Consider the following 18,665-nt stretch of genomic DNA (forward strand, 5'->3'; position numbering starts at 1 on the left):
CTTAACCCATTTTCCAAAAGTTGCAAATTAAACTATTATTAAAAACGTGTGACATACGTTTATTTATCTGATCAATATTTTCATTAACACAAATGTTGATTACACTACACCCACTTGCTTCATCGCAATTCCCCTGGCGACCGCGTCTGGAACTTCGGCCCTGCTCGGAATTGGCGCAAGATTCTCCCTTAAACACACATTCGCTCACCTGTCATACTGTACACACTCACACATCGTCCTTTTTCATTCCGCTGCTCTACCCCTCTCTTTGATCCTACCCCTCCTCTCCCCCCTCACATCCTCCCGCCCTCGAAGCTCCCCTCCCTTCCAATTATACGTCAGTTTCTTCTCCCTCCCTTATTACTCTCCCTCCGTATCGTTCCTCTTTCTCCCCCCTCCCCTCGGCTCCCTCCACCCCCTCCTCTCCTCTCCACCCCTCCCCGCTCTGTTCCCCTCACCCCCCCCCCCCCGCAGCGTGCACACGCCTTTCTCTCTCAGCGGCTGGGCGGGTTCCCGGCGGTCCTTCCCGCCCTCTTTATTCAGATGACGGGCGCACAACCGTCCGTCGCCGTCTCCGTTTCACGGTCAGCTCTCGTATCCGTGCGCTGGCGCGGAAGCATCGCAGAGGGGGCGTCCGTTCTCACACCGACGGCAAGATGATCAGAACGTGAGCCGCGAGGGGCAACGTAAACAAAAGGCCACTCGGAAAGGAGGAGAGTGAAGCACCGACACGAGCTGATGAGATGAAGAGGCTCCACAGCAGGTATCTGATCATCATTGTCGCTTACTCGGTGTTGCTGCTAACCGTTCCTTACTTGCTGGACTGCAGCAACTCCAGCCGGTCTTCCCGGGAACATTACTTGCTCCGGGTTTTCCCAAAGGAGGCGGAAGACCCTCGCTCGACGCAAGGCGGCGACGCCAACAGTTCGATTCCAGGGACGGTGGTCAACAAGAAGCAGCACGTGTACTTGCACGCCACTTGGAGAACGGGGTCCTCGTTCGCGGGAGAGCTCTTCAACCAGCACCCAAGGGTGTTCTATCTATACGAGCCCATGTGGTTGATGTGGCAGGCTCTGTACCCGGGCGACGCCGAGAGCTTGCAGGGGGCGGTCAGGGACATGCTACGCTCCCTCTTCCAGTGCGACTTCTCCGTGCTGAAACTCTACTCGTCGCCCGGCCCCTCGGGCTCGTTGACCACCCGCACCATCTTCGGTTGGAGGAACAACAAAGTCATCTGCTCGGCGCCTTTGTGCAGCGCCTACAAGAAGGAGCGCGTAGAGCTGGTGGACGCCAGTGTCTGCGAGAAACAGTGCGCGCCCCGGGACATCAAGGAGTTGGAGACCGAGTGCAGAAAGTATGACGTGATGGTGATTAAGGATGTAAGAGTCTTGGATGCGGGGATTCTGCTCCCCCTGATGCAGGACCCTTCCCTGAACTTCAAGGTAGTTCAGCTGGTCAGGGATCCCAGGGCAGTGCACAACTCCCGGATGAAATCGAAGCTCTCCCTCGTGAAGGAGAGCATCCAAGTACTCAGGAGCAGGAAGAAACACGGGAAAGATCAACGTGCGATCCCCAGTAGGTCGCAGCGGGCGGACACCTACGTGTCCAACGCTCTGGAGGTGATTTGTGAGGCTTGGAGCCGAGACCAGGCGCTGGTCAGAAGCTCCCCAGCCTGGATCACTCGGAGGTATCTCACCATTCGCTACGAGGACCTGGTGCTGGAACCAGTGGATGGGTTGAGGACACTCTACACCTTCGCCAATCTCACGGTCACTCCCTCTACCGAGGAATACGTGTTGAACATGACACGGGGGATAGGCTACTCTTCGGACAAGCCCTTCCTCATCTCTTCCAGGGACGCCAAGGAAGCCATCAGTGCATGGAAGAAAAGGCTGAGCTTGGTGCAGATCGAGCAGGTGGAGCAGAAGTGCCAGAAGGCTATGAAATTGCTGGGCTACCAATTAAAGAACGAGCACTACACGTAGACCTACCTCCCAGTTAGTGTTCCGAAGTCAGATTAAGGTAAAAAAAAAATCAAAATACACAACATGCAGTCATAATAGAAGAATAGATTGGTGGACTGTGTTAAATTGATCCCCACCGTGTTTTTGTGCATCCCTTGAAACAATTTCTGTGAATAAATAGTCATCAAAATTGGGGGTTAGCTTGATACATGGTCTGTAGTTTTCATTCTGAAAGGGGACAGTTCTGATGAAGTGAAAGTTGGTAGGTTCTAGATCGGTATGGGTGTCAAAGGTCGTGTATAGTAGGTGGGAGAATGGAGTTGAGAGGGGTAATAAATGAGCCATAATGGATTGGTGGACAGACTAGATGGGCCAAATGGCATAATTCTGCTGCTATACCTTATGGTCTTATGAATGGTTTTGGCCCAAAACTCTTTATTCTTCTCCATTGACGCTGCCGGACCTGCAGAGTTCAGCACTCTAGTACACCTGCAGAATCTCTTGTGTTTAATAGTTTTCATTCTGCTCCTTCCCTGCACGTCATGTACCAATAAATAGAGGCTCTCAGATGTTCACAATGGTAACCAATGTAATCGAGCATGTCTGGAAATCTTTCTCTGCTTTGCAAAGTGCATAGCTTGTATGTTTGATAAAGTACACCCCCACCCCCAAGATCGATGTTAAATCTTATGAAGCTTCTTATTACATTCACTTAAAAGGCACCACCTAGAGTAATATTTTCCAGGCTCGGCTCTCCCTGCCTCATCACATCCAACAAGGGCCTTGGACATTCTCTCACCAGCTGACCTGCTCCTCAATCCAGCCTGACACCCTGCAGATAGCACCATCATCCCAGCACAGTCAGTTGTGGTTTTCTGATGTGTCATCTCACCTTTCTGACTGCTGACTGCACCCTGCCTCGATGATTATTCACGATTAGTATCCCCAATCCACTCATGCTTCCAAACCTGAATCCCCTATCACCAAGGCAGAGAAGGGTATCAGGTGCATGGGTAAACAGCTGTCTGCTGGTTCCCCTTCAAATTACAAACCTGGTTTGGATTTCTGCCGCAAATCATCAAAATGGGAATAACTTCATTCAGCTTCACTTTCCCCATCATTGAAATGCTCCCACAACCAATGGACTTTCCTGTCACGGATTCTTCATCTCACGTTCTTGATATGTGTTGCTTATTTATTTATTATTATTTCTTCTTTTTCATTTGCACAGTTTGTTCTCTCCTGCACAAAATAATCTGCAGATGCTGGGATCAAAGCGACACTCACAACACGTTGGAGGAACTCAGCAGGTCGGGCGGCATCGTTTCCTTTCTTTCTTTTTAAATCTTTTTATTGAATAAGTACACAGAAGGTAGGCCATATAGGCACTAATACACTGTGAGAATATAATATATTACAGGAAATATTAAAACAGAAAAAAATTAATACAAACAGTGCAATTTAAACATAAAATAACGAGGTAATATAATAGTATACTAATTTTTATATATATCAATAGAAAAAAACCCCCAAAAAAACCCACCGTGCAACTAAACTAAAAAGCAAAGCAAAGCAATGGGCTAACTAGGAAACAAGTAGCGTTAAAGTACTTAAAATCATGTCCTCAAACCCGAGCTCCATTAAAAACAGTTAAAAAAAACAAGAAGGAAATATAAATATGGACCGAGAGAAAAAAAATTACATTAAATGAAAATGTTGAATAAAAGATCTCCAGGTCTGATCGAATTTAACTGAAGAATCATAAAGATTACTTCTAATTTTCTCCAAATTTAAACATAATATCGTCTGGGAAAACGAAAAAAACGAAGTTGGAGCATTAGTCTCTTTCCAATGTTGTAAAATACATCTTTTCGCCATTAAAGTAAGAAATGCATTCATTCTACGGGCTGAAGGAGAAAGATTACTGGAAATTTTAGGTAATCCAAAGATAGCAGTAATAGGATGAGGAGCATTGTTTCCATGGATGCTGCCCGACCTGCTGAGTTCCTCCAGCGTGTTGTGAGTGTTGCTCCGCTCTCTTCTGCGCTCTGTTTGAACACCCTAGTTGGGTGGTTATTCATTGATTCTGTTATAGTTATTATTCTGTGGATTTGTTAAGTATGCAAACAAGAAAATGAATCTCAGGGTTGTATATGATGTCATATATGAACTTTGATAATAAATTTATGTAGAACTTTGAAATCTAGTAGTGGTAGTGTGCTCACTCGAGTCGAGTATGATGTTCTCCTAAGGGGTTATCTGTCGATGGGTCTTGAAGTGGCTGCAGAGGCTGTTCCAAGATCCACATGTTCTGGGACAGTGTGGGCAAGCATAAGTGGTGGCTGTGGGGAAGGGAGCTGCACTACACGAGAATGACCTACACTGCGCCGTAAAGAACAAACGACAGCTGCGAAGGGAGACCCTGAACAACTGAAAGACCCAACCTCTAATCCTATATGCTGGAACTCACCTCTTAACAAAACTGTGGGAGTACCTTCATCCAGAAAAGTAGAGTGGTTCAGGAAAATAGTTTGCAGCTACCTAAGTAAGGATGGATAATATTTCAGTGATGTTGACATCTCAGAAATGAACACAAATAACACTAATTCATACCTGTGTTCTCCATCAAATCTTGGTCTGACCTTTCTACTGATCAATCGGACTCATTTTTTAAAATATTTTGTCTGATGGCTCCGGAGGGTTGACTGAGACCATCAATATCCTTTAACAAGTGCATACATGCTCTATTTTGCCTCTGGGTCAGAAGGTTGCGGGCATAGACTTGCTTTTGCCTGTTTTTACAGATGAAATTCTTCAGGCCTTAAAAGAGCTGGGCATTCACCTTGCAATCTAGTCAATCATTCAGTTCGCAACTAATACTTAAACAGATTCTCATGAAAAGTCATCTATCTACCTGATGTCCTGTTTCATCCTCTACAAAGACGGGGTATTTCTAACACTTTTTGGTTTTGTTTGAAATTTTCAGTATCTAAAGTTCCTTTGTTTCCCACTTACAAAAACATCCGAACAAGTCATTGCTACTTTTGGGAACCTGTACACATATTATGAGCTATTGAATTGAGTATCAAAGACAAATCATATTTTAGGAGGCAACACACACAGAATGCTGGAGGAACTCAGCACGTCGGGCAGCATCTGTGGAAATGAATAAATAGTTGAGTTTTTGGGCTGAGACCCTTCTTCAGGATTGGAAACGAAGGGGGAAGACGCCAGAATAAATAAGTGGGTGGAGAGGAAGGAGGATAGCTAGAAGGTGATAGGTGAAGCCAGGTGGGTAGGAAAGGTAAGGGGCTGGAAAGGAAGGAATCTGGTAGGAGAAAGGGAAGGAGGAGGGAATCCAGGGGGAAGTAGTAGGCAGGCGAGAAGAGGCAAAAGGTCAGAGTGGGGAATAGAGGAAGGGGGTGGGTGCGAAATTTGTTTATTGGAAGGAGAAATCGATATTTGTGCCATTAGATTGGAGGCTGTGCGGACAGAATGTATGGTGTTGCGCCTCCACTCTGAGGGTGGCCTCATCTTGGCACAACAGGAGGCCATGGACCAACAAGGCAGAACAGGAACGGGAATAGGAATTAAAATATTTGGCCACTGGGAAGTCCCTCTTGCGGCGGATGGAGCCGAGGTGCTCAACAAAGCGGTTCTACCTCCCCCCCCCCCAATTTACGATGGGTCTCGCCAATGTAGAGGAGGCCACATCAGGAGCACCAGGCACAAAAGACAACCCCAGCAGATTCTCTGGTGAAGTGTTGCCTCAATTGGAAGGACTGCCTGGGGCCCTGAATGGAGATGTGTGGGCGGGTGTAGCACTTCGGCCACTTACAGGGATAAGTGTCAGGAGGGAGATTGGTGGAGAGGGACAAATGGACAAGGGAATCGTGGAGGGATTGATCCCTGCGGAAAGCGGAGAGGTGGAAACATAAATATCTCAATCAAGGAAAACAGGGAGATCCATGATCCCAGTCAACATCCTAAAAAAAATTACCTGGTTATTTGCCTGGTTGATATTTCTATGACTTTCAAAAATTGACGTTCATGTGTATTCACATTCATTGCAGTGCTATAGAATTGCTGAGTAATGGGAATTTGCAAAATATAGGCTATTTGATTTAATCATGTGAATGCTTGCCAGAAAAGAACCACTGAGACTAACCTCACTTTCCAGCTGATAGTATGTATACCTCATGAGTAGTGGCACATTAAGGGCTCATAGAGTCAGAATACTACAGCACAGGAAAAGGCCCTTCAGCCTATCTAGTCCATACCAAACTATTAATCTGCCTAGCTCCATCAACCGGCACCTGGACCATAGCCCTTCATACCCTCCCATCCGTGTACCTGTCCAAATTTCTCTTAAAAGTTGAAATCAAACCCACAACCACCACTTTCCCTGGCAGCTCGTTGCAGAAACTCTCCCTCTAAGCAAAGTTCCCTCTCATGTTCCCCTTAAACATTTTACTATTCACCCTTAACCTTGCCCAACCTCGGTGGAAAAAAGCCTGCTTGCGTTTACCCTATCACCCAGGTACCAGTTTAGCCTCAACCACTGAAACCTATTTGTTAAGAGGAAATAGGTCTTTCCTGTTCATTCTACTAAACCTCTCATTGTTTATACACCTCTGTTAAATTCTCTTGCTGTTACTAAGAAAATAACACAAACCTAAGTCAATCTTCCCTTGTAACTAAAGTTCTTCATTCCAGGCAATATTTTTACAAATCTTGGAATCCTCTCCATAAGAGATAGGAGCAGAATTAGGCCATTCGGCCCTTTGAGTCCACTCTGCCATTTCATCATGGCTCATCCATTTTCACTCTCAACTCCATTCTCCTGCCTTCTCCTCAAGCCCTGACTAATGGAGAACCTATCAATGTTCCCCGTAAATACACCCAATCACTTGGCCTCCACAGCCGTTCACCACGCTCTGGCTAAAGAAATTCCTCCTCATCTCGGTTTTAAATGTATGTCCCTCTATTCTGAGGCTGTCCCCTCTAGTCCTAGACTCTCCCACTATAGGAAACATCCTCACCACATCCAGTCTATCTAGGCCTTTCAATATTACATAACTTACTTTCATATTCTAGTCCTCTTGAAATGAATCCTAACATTGCATTTGCTTTCCTCACTGCCAATTCAACTTGCAAGCTAACCTTTAGGGAATCCTGCACGAGGAGTCCCAAGCCCCTTTGCATTTTTTGAATTTTCTCCTCGTTTAGAAAATAGTCTATGCTTTTATTCCTTCAACCAAAGTGCGTGGCCGTACACTTCCCAACAAATATTCAATCTGCCACTTCTTTGCCATTCTCCTAGTCTGTCAAGTTCTTCTGCAGGCTCCCTGCTTCCTCAGCACTACCTGGCCCTCCACCTATCTTCATATCATCTGCAAATTTGGCCTCAAAGCCATCAATTGAGTCATCCAAATCATTGACATATAATGTAAAGAGACGTCCCAACACCGACCTCTGTGGAACACCACTCGTCACCAGCAGCCAATCAGAAAAGGCTCCCTTTATTTCCACTGTTTGTCTCCTTCCAATCAGCCAACGTTCTATCTATGTTGGTATCTTTCCTATAATACCACGGGCTCTAATTTGTTAAACAGTCTCATATGCAGCATGTTATCAAAGGCCTTCTGAAAGTTCAAGTACGCAACATTCACCAATTCTCCTTTGTTTATCCTGCTTGTTACTTCCTCAAAGAATTCCAACTGTGTTGTCAGGCAAGCTTTTCCTTTAAGGAAAACCATTGCTGACTTTGGCTTATTATATCATGTGCCTCCAAATGCCCTGAGACCTCATCCTTAACAATCGACTTGAACACCCCAGTGCATCTTTCCTGTGGTGACCTTATCTATCATGATTTGTTGCAGCCTTAATAGGTTTTTATACAACTCTTCAAGGTCCAGTATTCTTATACGAGACAACAGGGTGACCCGTTGGGGCACCCTTTGAGAGTAGGATAGTGCAGTCTGATGTGACCAGAATGAACATTAAATTTTCCTGAATGCTATTGGTATAGCTTTGTTTTGGAAACTGAAGTAGAAAACCTCAGTTTATTAAAGAAGAATGATGCATGGCAAAGCAAATACAGCTCCTTCTCATTTAACGAAGGACACTTTTGATGGCATCATTACTGGTTTATCTGCCACCCTCGTGCCTCTCGTTGTCATTCTGGAGACGTGCAGTCCGTTCATTCCCCGTCTCTTCATCTCTTCTGCTGTTTGTTCTTTGTCTCTGATTCTGGAGACGTGCATTTCTCAGCTGCTTTGTCTCTTCCTCTCTCCTCCTTCTGTGCCTGGTTTTGTCATTCTGGAGACGTGCAGCCCTTTCATCCCCGGTCTCTTCATCTCTTCTGCTGTTTGTTGTTTGTCTCTGATCCTGGAGACGTGCTTGCCTCTCCTCCTCTGTCTCTTCTTCTTTCATCTTTTTTTGTTCTGACTCTTTGATCCTGGAGTCGTGCAGCCCTGGCCTCATCCGATTCTTGTTCTCTCCCTCTCCTTGCCGCTTCCCGACGACGTTTGGCATCATCTCTTGACCATAGTTTCCCCCTTCCCTTTCCACGCGGCATAATTAGGCTGACCTTTTTTTTACCCTAATGCTGGATAGAAGATACAAAGCACTAACACCAAAGGATGCTGATTATTCTTGATGATGTGGTTGGTGCGCTCCTAAATGGACGTGATATAGTCACTGCTGTCCTTTGACTGCAGCAAAGGGTTTTATGGGTGTCTCAAAGTACGTCATTACAATAAGACTTAATTATCTCTTATTGATGGGCGGCAGTTAGATCTGTCCCAATCCTGCACATGCTGATGGTGATCAGCAGAATGTGACCCCTCGAAATAGAGCTGCCCTGCCCTTTTACTCCGGTAGGTGTCGCTGCTGAGGCTGGCCGTGCGCATGCGTCGGGCTGTCGCGTCCCGATTTCCATGATGGCCGATTGGGTCTCGGGTGAAAGCCAGCTTGTTGATTTTTGGCGTATGAGCAATTTTATATGAATATATAACCCTGAACTTTGCATTCTGTAAGTTAGTGCATTTTAATTTGATTTAGCCAAAAAAAAGTGCTGCTGTAATGCACCATTTGCGCTAATTGGAGGTCACAAACAGACAGACAGACAGAGCATGAGAGTTTTAGTAGTATATAGATTGTGTACTTTAATGTAGGTATGGGGTAAAAATTCAAAATTTGCAGAAGAGACCAAGCTTGGGGTGCAGCAAGCATTGAAAAGGACAATAAGAAACTGCCCAAGGCATTGATAGGCTGGTAGAGTGGAGAGACAAATGATAGATGAAATTTAATACAGAAAAATGTGGAGTATTATATTTTGGCAGCAAGAACTTGGAGGGAAAATGGAACAGATTTAAGGTGCCTTCTTTTGTTTTTCAAACAGCCCCTCATCTCCCTCTGAGTTTGCTGTAAAGTCTCATTAGCAGAATTTATTATTAGTTTTGTCCTCAAAATTAACAAAATCATGACAACAATTTTGTCAAATATTCACTTTTCTTTCAACTTGGAAACAAATGAAAATTCTGTTGCTGAAGAAAATAGTTCTTGGAACTATTTGAGTAAATCGATCTCTATTAATTTCACCCAAGTTCTAGAAGATTAAAATATCCCATAATTACAGCTGAGGTTTGTTTGCTATTGATTATGTCAGTAGATTCACTGTTTTTCTTTGTGATGGCCATTTGTAAAGCCTAAATTCCACCTGTTTTCTGTCTTTCAGATTCACCTAAGCAAATTTGGGACAGCATTCAGTTCCAAGCACACAGAAATAGATAAACCCACTCTCGTAACTGGCACCATTCACTTGCTCTCTCTTCTTTTCCACCTTCCTGGAATTACGCACCGTGTTGCATTTTCAAAAACTGATGAAAATGTTGCAGCAGAACATTTGAATTCTGAAATACTAATTGATTTGACACCAGAGAAGAGATTTTTATTTTGTTAAATGTAACAGGGCACACAGTTAAAGGGAGTATGGTTACACTCAGAGTTAGTTGGTGAGTAGAAAAGTAAATTGGTTTCTTGAAAAGAAGGATGAGATGCATGTTGTTCCACAAGACTGCATTGGGGTTCATCTCATTTTAATTTTCACGTTCACCAAGTTATTTGGATTTGCAAATTAGAAGGTTTAACTTGGAGAGAGTATTGTTACAAGTTTGTGAAAAATTCAAGAAGACATGCTTTCGTATGAATAATAACAGGTGAAGTTTGCAGTTTGCAAAAATGTTTTTTGAATGAAAAACTAGCGAAGAGAGATTCATTCTAAATTGTAAGATTTTATGTGGAATAGAAGTTGATAAAAGTAGCACTACAAGCAGATATAATAATATTAAGAGATAAATTATAATTGGCTTCCAATCTAGAAGCATAGAATACGAATACAAGGGTGTAAGATTGAACCTACACACAACCAAAAGTTCAAAGTAAATTTATTATCAAAGTATGTATATCATATACAGCCTTGAGATTCACCTTCTTGTGAGCAGCCACAAAACAGAAATGAAATAGAATCCACGGAAACCCCAGAAAACCAAGAATTGAAAAACGTCCAATGTGCAAAAAAAAAATCGTGCTAACATTTAAAAAAGTAAAGAAGTAATGCACAGAACATGAGCCACAAAGTCCGCTGAAAGTGAGTCCACAGCCACCATAATTAAGCTGAGGCTGGAAGACTGTTTGCACTTTTGTGTGTTCAATTATAATCAACATTTCTGGGTTGTGTATAAAGAGAAAACGGATTATGAGGTTAAAATTTACTAGATCTTTGAAGAGAAATTTAGGATTAAATGGTGCATTGCAATTCTCAGATTACTAGACCACAAACACATAGTAGATGACAGTTGTGAACAGGCTTGGAAAGTTAGGCTTTTAACCAGAGCTGAGGATTAGGGTTGAAGTAATTAAGAAGCACCATCATTATGTTTCTAAAGTAACTAATGAGAACCAGAAATGTGTTTAAGGAAGTAACAAAAGTTGAATAGGAGGGATGTTTGAGAAAGTCTCCTCGAAAAGTAAAGGCCGAATGCGATCTTTAACATTTTTCTTAAAAAAAAGGGTTCTTGAATGAGAACATACATTAAAAAAAGGAAATAAAAGAAAGGGATTGGACAGAAGAAGTTAGATGGGATTGAGAAAGGATTACAAGGCAGAAATGGCTAAAACAAAGGGCTGTTGTTTATTTATATACACACATTCTTTCTCTCTCTCTCTCTCTCTCCTTTTTTGCCCTCTGTCCGTCTGACTATACCCCTTGCCCATCCTCTGGGTTCCCCCCCCCCTTTTCCTTCTCCCTGGGCCTCCTGTCCCATGATCCTCTCATATCCCTTTTGCCAATCACCTGTCCAGCTCTTGGCTCCATCCCTCCCCCTCCTGTCTTCTCCTATCATTTTGGGTCTCCCCCTCCCCTTCCCACTTTCAAATCTCTTACTAGCACTTTCTTTGGTTAATCCTGACAAAGGGTCTCGGCCCGAAACGTCGACGGTACCTCTTCCTAGAGATGCTGCCTGGCCTGCTGCGTTCACCAGCAACTTTGATGTGTGTTGCTTGACATAATTTTAAGATGATTGGAGGAAAGTATGAGAGAGGTGTCAGAGGTAAGTTTCCACAGAGAGTGTGGGTTTGTGGAACACCTGCCAGGGGATGTGGTACAGGCAGGTGCATTAAGAACATTTAAGGAACATTTAGATGGATGTTAGAGAAGTGGAGGGCTATGTAGGATGGAAGGGTTGATTGATCTTAGAGTGGGTTCAAAAGTCAGCACAACATTGTGGGCTGAATGGCCTGGACTTGGCTGTAATGTTTTATGTACTATGCAGACAATCACAATGAAGGCACAATGAGCTGAATTTCTCTGCTGGGATATTCCATCTACTCAAGTGGTGGTTGGGATCAGCTGACTCAGAACGAACTGGGAATAGAATCTGACGTACAGTTCTACAGGTGCCCACATTCTTTGAACACTTCACTCCAGATGGCCCCTGATTCTCAATGGAACAGTATAAAAAAATCTGTGGAGCTTGTTGCTACAAAGAACTGTGGAGGTAAAGTTATTGGGTGTAATTAAAGCAGAGAGAGATGGGTTCTCGCCTGCTTATCTCTTCCCCCTCGTGCCCCTCCTCATTCCCTTTCTCCTGCAGTCCACTCTCATCTCCTACCAGATTCCTTCTTCTCTAGCCCTTTACCTTTCTTACCCACCTGGCTTCGCCTTTCACCTTCAGGCCATCCTCCTTCTCCTCCCTCCACCTTTTTATTCTGGAGTTACCATCATTCACATATGTCATGAAATTTGATTTTTTTTTTGGCAGCATTATAGTACAATACATAAAATTACTACTGTGAAAAAGTCTTAGGCACCTACATGTAGCTAGGGTGCCTACCACTTTTGCACAGTACTATCGACCATTCAGCCCATCTAGTTTGCTCTGCCATTTATTATTCCTCTCACCCTGAACCGCCCTTCATCGGTCGACCAGGCTGCTCTGAACCAAATCCCCCAACAGCCTATTCATGAGGAACTAGATGATCCTCCCTCGATAGATGAAGTCAAGAAGGCTATCACACAGGTGAGCAGTGGCAAGGCACCAGGCAAGGATGGAATACCTGCTGAACTGTACAAGGCACTCAGCAAGGAATCACTTGAGGCTTTCCACAGCACCCTGACTAGCATTTGGGAAGAAAAAGCGATGCCCCCTGACCTCAGAGATGCAACAATAATCACCCTCTACAAAAATAAAGGTTCAAGGACCGACTGTGGGAACTACAGAGGCATCTCACTACTTTCCATTGCCGGAAAATCCTCACCTGCATCACCCTCAACAGACTGATTCCAACAGTGTCAGAAGAGAACCTTCCCAAGTTGCAATGCGACTTTCGTCCCAAATGCAGCACTGTCGACATGATCTTCACAGTGAGACAGATACAGGAGAAGTGCCTGGAACAGAACATGATTATACTCTGTCTTCATTGATCTGACGAAGGCGTTTGACACGGTCAACAGAAACACGCTGTGGATCATCCTTAGAAAGCTTGGCTGCCCACAGAAATTCACTGCACTCATCCACCTGCTCCACGATGGCATGACAGGAGAAGTGTTCTCAGATGGTTCCCCATCTGAGACTTTCAACATCTCAAATGGCGTGAAGCAAGGGTGCGTTTTAGCACCAGTGCTCTTCAATCTCTTTTTCACCCAAGTGCTGAAGCATGCTGTTAAGGACCTAGACCTGGGTATTTACATAAGATATCGCCTAGACGGAGCTGATGTTTGACCTGAGACACCTTGCTGCAAAGACCAAAACGTTGAGGAAGCTCATCACTGAAGCCCTGTTTGCTGATGACTGTGCCCTCATGGCCCACCAGGAGTACCACAGGCAGACGATTGTGGACAAGTTCTCCGCAGCCTCAAAGCTGTTTGGCTTGACAATCAGCCTCAGTAAGACGGAAGTTCTCCTACAACCTGCACCAAACAGTCACCCTCCTCAGCCATGCATCACCATCGACGATACTGTCCTGAAGAATGTGGAGAGCTTCAAGTATCTAGGAAGCACCATCTCCATTGACGGATCCCTTGACAAAGAGATCATAGCAAGGATCCAGAAAACCAGCCAGGCACTTGGGAAACTCTGTGTCAAAGTTCTGGAGCACAAGGACATTCAGCTTTCAACCAAGCTCAAGGTGTACAAGGCTGTGGTCCTCGCCTCTCTCCTGTACGGCTGCGAAACCTGGACCCTGTACCGCAGGCAGATCAAACAGCTGGAGCAGTTTCACATGCGATCTCTGCGGTCGATCTTGAGGATTCAATGGCAGGACTGAATCACCAACCAGCAAGTCCTTGACAGAGTCAACAGCACAAGCATTGAGGCAAGGAACCTCCAGGCCCAGCTACACTGGACTGGCCATGTAATCCACATGGGTGAAACAAGAATTCCCAGGCAGCTGCTCTACTGTGAGCTTGAGCATGGCAGTTGCTATCAGGGCCGCCCCAAAAAAAGATTCAAAGACAATCTGAAATCGTACAGCAAATGGGCAGACCTCCAGCCTCGACAACTTGAGGTGTCTGCAGCCAATAGGGCTGCGTGGCGCGCCCTGATTAGAAACGCTGCATGTGACTGAGGATGACTGAAATCAGCGCCTTGCAGCAGCACGAGACCAATGCCACAAAGCTGTGTATGCACCTGTTCTAACAACCGCCATTCCACGTCCAACCTGCAACCGCATGTGTGCTTCGGCCTTCGGCCTCCGAAGTCACATGCGTATCCACAGATGAGTGCACAATGTTTAGTCTTCCTCAGACCCCGAGAGACAGCCATCAACAACCTCATTCTCCCTCCTTCTCCCCTTAACCTTTGATGCCCTTACTAAACATGAACCTATCAATCTCCGCTTTAAGTATACCCAGTAATATCAGTGATGATAATCCTGATTTTGATACACAACGTAGGTTATAGGAAACTTGCTCGTAGCAGAGGGCGTTGTTTTAAGAGACTGAGAAGGATGGTTGGAATCTGCAACGTGCTTGCTGGATGGCCGGTGGAGGCAAGAGATTCACAACATTTGATAAGTAACAACATCAGGATCAAACTGGAAGGCTGGAAAATATGATTAGTGTACAGAGGTACGACAGGGTGGGCCAAAGGGCCTATTTCTGTGTTATGCCTTCTTCACTCTTTGAAGGAACCTCACAAACCAGACTGACTAAGTTACTGCACTTGCATTTAGTGGGTTGAACAGCTGATCGGAGAATGAGTTCACATCCCATCATAGTGACAGGAATTTAAATTAAGTAATTAGATATCCCTGGAATTGAAAGAAGTTCATAGTAGAAAAAACAAAGCAACAAGACTGTGGTAAAGTTCATTTGTTTTTGCCCGTTATCCCTATACATGTAACTCCATACCAATCTATATACCTGACTCAACCACTGCCTCATTTTAGGGAATTAGTCCATAGCACCACAACGCATGGGAACAGAACAAGGCCACTCAGCTCACCGAACCCACCACACCACTCCACCAGGGTCGATCCACCACCCTTCTCAACCCCACTCTCCCGTCCCTGCCCACGACCCTCGACATCCTTACCCAACAAAAGCCTAACAACTTCTGCTTTAAATATGCCCGGTGACTTGGCCGCCTCAGCTGTCTGTGGCAATGAACTCCACAGCTTCACCATCCTGTGGCTAACAAAATTCCTCCTCATTTCTGATATAAATTCTTCAATTCTGAGGCTATGCCCTCAAGTCCTGGACACTCCCACTATAGGCACCATCCTCTCCACGTCCACTCTAGGCTTTCAATATTTGAAAGCACCCCCCCCCCCCCAGTTCTTCTAAACTCCAGCAAGTACAGGCCCAGGGCCATCATTTGCCCATCATTGGTTAATGCTTTCATTCTTGGGATCATTCCGTTCATTCCGGTGAACCTTGCCTGGACCCTCTCCAATGCCAGCACATCATTTTTTAAGTGGCCCAAAACTGCTCATAATACTCCATTCGTCTGACAAATGCCTTGTAAAGCCTCAGTATTACATCCTAGCTTCTTATTCTAGTCCTCTTGAAATGAATGCTAGCATTGCATTTGCCTTTCGTTCCATTGACTGAAACTTTAGGGAATCCTGCATGGGGACTCCCAAGTACCTTTGCACCTCTGATTTTTGAATTTTCTTCCTGTTTAGAAAGTAATCCATGTCTTTATTCCTTCTGCCAGAGTGCATGACCATGCACTTTCGTATACTGAATTCCATCTGCCACTTCTTTGTCCAAATAAACAACATCCACTGATTCTTCTTTGTCTATCCTGCCTTTTATTTCCTTAACGAATTCCAGCAGGTTTGTCAGGCAATATTTCCACTTAAGGAAACCATGCTGGCTTTGGCCTATTTTATCATGTGTCTCCAAGTACCCCTCACCCTTATTAAAGGACTCCCAACATCTTCCCAACCACTGAAGTCAGGTTAACTGGCCTATAATTTCCTGACTTTTGCCTTCCTCCTTTCTTAAAGAGTGCAGTGACATTTGCATTTTTTCCAGTCCTCCAAAACCATTCCAGAAGCAAGTGATTTTTGAACGATCACTACTAATGCCTCCACAATCTTTTCAACTACTTCTTTCAGAACCCTGGGGTGCCATACATTGAGTCCATGCGACCTATTTACCTTCTGACCATTCAACTTCCCAAGCACCTTCTCCCTAGCAATAGGAACAACACTCAGTTCTGCCCCCTGACACTCTCTAATTTCTGGCATTCTAGTGTCTTCCATAGTGAAGACTCATGCAAAATACTTATTAAGTTCATCGGCCATTTCTTTGCCCCCATTTCTAACTCTCCAGCATAATTTTCCAACATTCTGATTATACACTCTCGCCTGTCTTTTACTCATTATATATTTGAAATAGCTTTTGGTATCTGTTTTATATTATTGGCTGATTTCATATTCCATCTTTTCTCTCCTTATTTCTTTTTCAGTTGCCTTCTGTTGATTTTTTAAATCCTCGAGCATCCCACTAATTTTTTTCTATGTCATATACCCTCTTTTCCTTTTATGCTGTCTTTGGCTTCCTGTCAGCCACGGTTGCCTCATCCCTCCCTTTACTTATTCTTTGGGATGGATCAACCCTGCACCTTCTTAGTTGCTCCCAGAAACTCCAGCCATTGCTATTCTGCTTTCACCCCTGTCTCCTTACAAACAACTTTGGCCAGTTCCTCTCTGATATCTGTCTAATTCCCTTTACTCCACTTTAATTACTGATACATCTGATTTCAGATTCTCCCTCAGACTGCAGGATGATTTTTATCATATGGTCATTGTCTTCTGAGGGTTCCTTCACCTTAAGCTCCCTAATCAAGACTGATTCATTACAGAATACCCAGTCCACAATTGCCTTTGCACTGGTGGCTTGATCCACAAGGTGCTCTAACAAGGCATCTCATAGGCATTCTACAAATTCCTTCTTGGGATCCAGCACCAACTTGATTTTTCCAATCTACCTGCAGATTGAAATACTCATGAATATCAAAACATTGCTTTTTTTACATGCCTTTTCTATACTCCCACTGTAATTTGTACCTCATGTACAATTACTACTGTTCAGAGGCCTGTATACAACTCACATCAGGATTTTTTTTACCCTTACAGTTTATTAACTCTATCCACAAGGATTCTACATCTTCTGATCCTATGTCACCTCTTTTTAAGAATTTAATTTCATTTTTTACCAACAGAGCCACCTCACTCCCTCTGCCTACCTACCTGTCCTTTCAATACAATGTGTATCCTTGGATGCTAAGCTTCCAGCTATGATTTTCTTTCTGCCATGATTCAGTGATGCCCACAACGTCCTACGTGTCAATCTGTAACTGCTACAAGTTCATCTACCTTATTCTGTATACTGTGTGCATTCAAATATAACACCTTCAGTCCTGTACTCGTCACCCTTTTCAATTTTGCCCCAGTGTTACACTTCAACTCATCCCACCGACTACAATTTTGCCCGATCATCTGCCTGTCCTTCCTGACAGTTTCACTATGCACTATATGTACTTGTATACCATCGGCCCCATCCTTAGCCCTCTGGTTCCCATCCCACTGACAAATTAGTTTAAACCCTCCCCATCAGCCCTAGCAAACCTGCCGGCAAGGATATTGGTTCCCCTCGAGTTCAGGTGTAACCCATTCTTTTTGTGCAGGTCAGACAGAAGAGATCCCAGTGATGCAAAAATATGAAACTCTGCCACCTGCACCAATTCTTAAGCCACACACTCATCTGCCAAATCATCCTATTCTTACCAGTCCAGAGATTATTACCCTGGAAGTCCTGTTTTTACAGCTTTTTATCTAATTCCCTATATTCTCTCTTCAAGATCTCCCCCTTTTTCCTACCTATGTCATAGGTACCATCCTCCCCCTTTAGAATGCTGTGGACCCAATCCAAGACATCCCTGACTAGCACCTGAGAGGTAACGTTCAATCTAACTGTCTCTTTCATGTCCATAGAATCTCCTGTCTGCTCCTCTAACAATGGAATCCCCTATTACTACTGCACTCCTCTTCTTCCCCTTCCCTTCTGAGTGATAGAGCCAGACTCAGTGCCAGAGACCTGGTCACTACAGCTTTTCCCTGGTAGGTCTTCTCTCCAACAGTAATCAAAGTGGTAAACTTATTATTGACAGTTACTCTGCACTGGCTTCCTATTCCTCTTCTCACATCTGACAGTCACCCAGCCACCTGCCTCCTGCGTCTTAAGGGTGATTACTTCCCTGTAGCTCCTGTCTATCATCCCCTCATTCTCCCATGTGAACCGAAGGTCATCCAGCCCCAGTCCCCTAATGTGGTTAATAAGGAGCTGCAGCTGGATGCACCTCATGCAGATGTAGTTATCAGGGAGACTGGGGTCTCCCAGAGTTCCCACACCTCACACGTAGAACATACCACAGACCCTAGACCCATTCTCTCTGCGATAGCTATGTCCTAACAGACAAAGATAAAATCTTACACGGTTTACTTAGAGACTTGGTTTCTTCTGGCATCAGCCTCTTGAGCCTGACCACTCTTAACACTGTCCACTCACACTCTGACCGCTCAGCTTAACCTAAATTCTTTTGATTGGCCAAGTGCCCGACTAGACCGCTATGATTGGAGCCCGCAGAAAAGTCCTGAAAGGCCCCAAGCTCTTTTTAAACCTCACAC

The 18,665-nt window shown here is 44.5% G+C and overlaps 1 protein-coding gene across 1 annotated transcript; it reads left to right on the forward strand.

The window, feature by feature from the left end:
* Positions 1–497: 497 nt before the first annotated feature.
* Positions 498–18,018, forward strand: chst7 (carbohydrate (N-acetylglucosamine 6-O) sulfotransferase 7). The gene is made up of 2 exons (XM_063054537.1): positions 498–2,022; positions 9,706–18,018. Exon 1 carries the CDS (start codon positions 744–746, stop codon positions 1,983–1,985), a length of 1,242 nt encoding a protein of 413 aa, XP_062910607.1. The 5' UTR covers positions 498–743; the 3' UTR covers positions 1,986–2,022; positions 9,706–18,018.
* Positions 18,019–18,665: the final 647 nt, after the last annotated feature.

This window comes from Mobula hypostoma, chromosome 7 (assembly GCF_963921235.1).
Source record: "Mobula hypostoma chromosome 7, sMobHyp1.1, whole genome shotgun sequence".
Lineage (NCBI taxonomy): Eukaryota > Metazoa > Chordata > Chondrichthyes > Myliobatiformes > Myliobatidae > Mobula > Mobula hypostoma.